We start from the raw sequence: 3,932 nt of genomic DNA on the forward strand, positions 1-3,932 counted from the left end.
TTTTTTTCAAAGATTGAAATTTTTAAAATTAAGGATAAAATTATTGATATGACATTTAATTATTGAAAATAATATAAACATAAAATCAATATTTTATATAATCAGCGCTAATTATTAGGAGTTTACCATGTTATTATAATTAAAAATAAATAAAAATTAATGTACATATTTTTAATATGTTTCTTTTTAACTTTAGAAAGTCCAATGCTATTCCTCCACATGTTACTTTTTTCCTTCAAAGTCGTCTTCAAAACAGAGAAAAAGGATATTCCAAAAAAGGAAAATGGAAACTCACCAACCAGATTCATGCAATTGAAAGAAAAAAGCTTCTGCATTTCCAATCGAAACCCAAAAAAATCAAATATTTTCCCACTCAAAAAAGGTATTTCGTTTTCCTCATTTTCTTTCAAAAGTTTGGGTTTTTATTTACATTTATTCTACAAGTTCTTCGATTTTCCCCCTTTTTTATTGATTTGAGTTTCAATCCCCTGTCGATAAGTCTTCGTAATATTACGTGCTTTAGATCAAAAACCAACAATTTAATTTTGTTTGACTTTTTGAAAGCTATTGATTCTCCCCCCCCCAAATTTCTTTGCTTTTTATTAGGTTGTTTTCTGTTAATTAATTAGATTGTAAATAGGTCATTGTAATGCAAAGAAAGCTAATTTTGACTTTAATCTATTCAACATTCTTAAAATTAACCATATTTTGGGAAATTTATGAGCTTTATTTTAGCTATTAGAGATTTGTTTCAATTATTTTAATGCTTTCTGCAGGAAAAATTTGCAAGAGGAAGAGGATTTGATGGTTAAGGTTGTTATTAACTAATTAAAATAATTGCTCTCAGTGGCATAATTTTATAATTTAATCCAAAACAGGTCTCACCTGATGTGGCCTCTATATTTGCTGTTAAACAAGATTCTTAAAACAGACGAAGATGAAGATCGAATGAACACCACAACACGATGCTACGGTTTGAGCATCGAATCGGCCACAAATCGATGTTGCCACGATCCCATTTCGTTCAAGTGAGCGAAATTATGGGATTTTTTTTGAAGTTACCTTGTGTTACAAGCTGTAATTATGAATTTGTTTTAATGGTGTTTTATAGGTTCCACATGTAAACCAATTGTTCTCTTGGGATTGTGGACTTGCTTGTGTGTTGATGGCGTTAACTACTATTGGTGTTAATGATTGTAGTATTGAGAATTTAGCTGAACTTTGCTGCACAACTAGGTATGTTGTCGTTACGATGTATCAAAAACCTGGAAATTTCGGATATGATGTACATTCATATCATTTCATTTCATCTTTTGATGATAAGCTGCATCTGTGTATATGCAGCATTTGGACAGTTGATCTCGCTTACTTACTGCAAAAGTTTTCGGTTAGATTTTCCTATTATACTGTAACATTTGGAGCTAACCCGAACTACTCCGGTGAGACATATTATAAGGTAATTTATCTTTGTACCATGACACATCATTAAATGCTTAAATAGCCGGTGTGTGGTTTTCACATTTCTTTGACTATTCTGCAGGAGCAACTGCCTAACGATCTGGTTCGAGTAGATACACTATTTAAAAAAGCGGTGGAAGCAGGAATCAATATAGGGGTATTCACTGGAACATTAAATCTTGACTGCATTTTGATTGAATGTACTGATACGTTCGTTTGTTTGTGATAAAAGTTTTAGCTCCCTTTAACTCTGTCTTTTCTCTGTGTGGCATAATTCCAATGATCTTTGTCGCAATTAAACCTTTTGCTTGGGGTTATGAACTTTTCCCCATTTTACAGTGCAGGTCCATCAGTGGTGAAGAAATCTCTTGTTGGATCTTGTCGGGAAAGTATATTGCAATCGCTTTGGTTGACCAGTACAAATTGAGGTATACATTCTCCTTCTAAGATTTTTTCCCTAGTCGGTTGTAAATTGTTATTGTACAACTTTCCGCTGTGTTTTGTATTTCCCGTGTTCCGTATTTCCCCCTTTGTTCGCCTCAGGCATTTTAGCGGTTATTACAAGGTTTAAGTTATTGCACGATAATGATGACTTCTTAACTAGTTTGTGCTGAATAGTTCTGCCGAAATCTTGCATTGCAGTCAGTCTTGGATGGAGGATGTCATCATCCCTGGATTTCAGGGAAACGATGTAGGATATACCGGTAAGTGTTGCACACTTTCGTATACAATTTGAAAATACTAAACAGAATGCTCATATGAGGATACATATCATTGTAATAACTTATATATATCATGCTGTTGCTTTATATATATACAAGACTGCTAGTGTTAGTCGGATAGTTCAACCATAGGCATAGTCATCCTGGCTCGTTATATTATTTCAAACTAGATTAATAACCTGACTGATAACATTTTCATCATTATTGCTTCGAAGCTCAAATTCGATTTGGTTGATAACAGAATAATCACGCTACATTTGATCTAGTTTTTAAGGAGTTTGTTCTCTTTGTAGGTCACTACGTTGTGATATGTGGCTACGATTCCGAAACAGACGAGTTCGAGATCAGAGATCCTGCGAGTTCTCGGTACAATCTAAGCTTCCTTTTATAACTCTTTAACAGCTACCGATATATTGAATCCAAAAATCCATTTATAAACTGGTGGATTATCCAACAAGCTCCTGATGTGCAGGGAACACGACAGGGTCTCATCAAAGTGTCTCGAAGAAGCACGCAAATCCTTTGGTACCGACGAAGATCTTCTTCTGGTATTTTATCTTTTACCTTATTGCATCATATTCAAATCAAACAATGTAATGGACTATAACATCATTCATCACGCATTCAAGCATCGCTATTTTCCCTATGCAGATATCACTCGAGGAGAGCCGGAAACCGAACTACTCCGTCTTGTAATTTTCTACACTTCATGTATATGCCACGATCCATACCATGTAACTGTTTGTCCAGCTCTCCTCACCATTTTCTGCACTTGCTCGTATTTGAAGATTGTGTATAGTAAGCTCTTGGAAGAAATAACTAGTCTTTGTATGGCGTAGTTGGTCTAATGATTTGATTTTAATCTGCAAATTACTGGCAATTTGTACAACAATGCATTCATTTTGTACATGAAATTGTATATTGCAATATATAATTGTTGTATAATAAATCATGTTTCTTGTTTTTCTTTTATACTCATATTTCTTTAACAATGTTGGGAACTTGTCCCTTTGATGAAACTCAAGTCTTGTCAAATCTCACATGAATGAACATCAAGTGTTTTTCTTTTGATGGATGGTTACTGTCCTTTATGCTTTGTTGAAAAATCCGATTGAATCAATCAACTGATGGCGGTTGAATTAAAAATTTATGGTCTATAGTTGGTTAAAATCGGTTTTTTCCGGTGTAAGATTGCATTTAGAGGCGTTCATGGGTTGGGTCGAGTCCAAGGAGATTTTAAGTATGATACTATCACATTTTATGTTTGCTTAAATGCATCTAACCTAAAATATAAACTTAAAATTGTCTCATCCCGTTTATATTTGTAATTAGTTAACCTTAACTCATTTAAGTCCCACTTGTATTATTTTTTATTTTTTAAAATATTTATATTGTTTTTAATTTTTAATTTAATAATTTTATATATTTAAAATTTATATATAGATAGCTAAACATTTTTTTAGTATTCATGTTATAATATTATATATTACCATAGATTTAATTTTTGTGTGTATTTATAAATTACATAATGTAATATATTACTAAATTAAAAAATAGATCGGTCCGAGTCGAATTCAAGCCTCGAATGTTCAAACCGAGCTTCGCTCATATTTTAAATGAACTGAATTTTTTACCTAAATCCTCTCAAATTTTGAATGAACTTTCAGGTTTTAACAGATAACCCGACTATTAAATATATTTAGCTATATTCAAACTAAATAAACAATCTTAGTCTCATTTTTGTGCCTTTAC

At 32.4% G+C, this 3,932-nt stretch overlaps 1 protein-coding gene across 5 annotated transcripts; it reads left to right on the forward strand.

Annotated features, from left to right (window-relative positions):
* Positions 1-221: 221 nt before the first annotated feature.
* On the forward strand, positions 222-3,248 carry LOC121207822 (guanylyl cyclase 1). Of its 5 annotated transcripts, none has more exons than XM_041078227.1 (11): positions 222-382; positions 777-813; positions 879-1,028; positions 1,112-1,236; positions 1,345-1,456; positions 1,541-1,615; positions 1,798-1,886; positions 2,077-2,162; positions 2,474-2,546; positions 2,653-2,728; positions 2,832-3,248. In XM_041078227.1, the coding sequence occupies exons 3-11, from the start codon at positions 966-968 to the stop codon at positions 2,874-2,876; spliced, it is 744 nt and encodes a 247-aa protein (XP_040934161.1). In that variant the 5' UTR covers positions 222-382; positions 777-813; positions 879-965; the 3' UTR covers positions 2,877-3,248. The 5 variants fall into 5 exon arrangements, with proteins under 5 accessions (XP_040934161.1, XP_040934162.1, XP_040934163.1 ...); XM_041078228.1 differs by having other exon boundaries at positions 919-1,028; XM_041078229.1 differs by lacking the exon at positions 879-1,028 and having other exon boundaries at positions 2,101-2,162.
* Positions 3,249-3,932: the final 684 nt, after the last annotated feature.

Source organism: Gossypium hirsutum, chromosome A10 (genome assembly GCF_007990345.1).
Source record: "Gossypium hirsutum isolate 1008001.06 chromosome A10, Gossypium_hirsutum_v2.1, whole genome shotgun sequence".
Lineage (NCBI taxonomy): Eukaryota > Viridiplantae > Streptophyta > Magnoliopsida > Malvales > Malvaceae > Gossypium > Gossypium hirsutum.

Coding starts and splice junctions, on each gene's coding strand:
- LOC121207822 (XM_041078227.1), top strand. CDS start 966: ATGCTACGGTTTGAGCATCGAATCGGCCACAAATCGATGTTGCCACGA. Junction 1,237..1,344: donor GAACTTTGCTGCACAACTAG/GTATGTTGTCGT, acceptor GTGTATATGCAG/CATTTGGACAGTTGATCTCG. Junction 1,887..2,076: donor GTTGACCAGTACAAATTGAG/GTATACATTCTC, acceptor TGTGCTGAATAG/TTCTGCCGAAATCTTGCATT.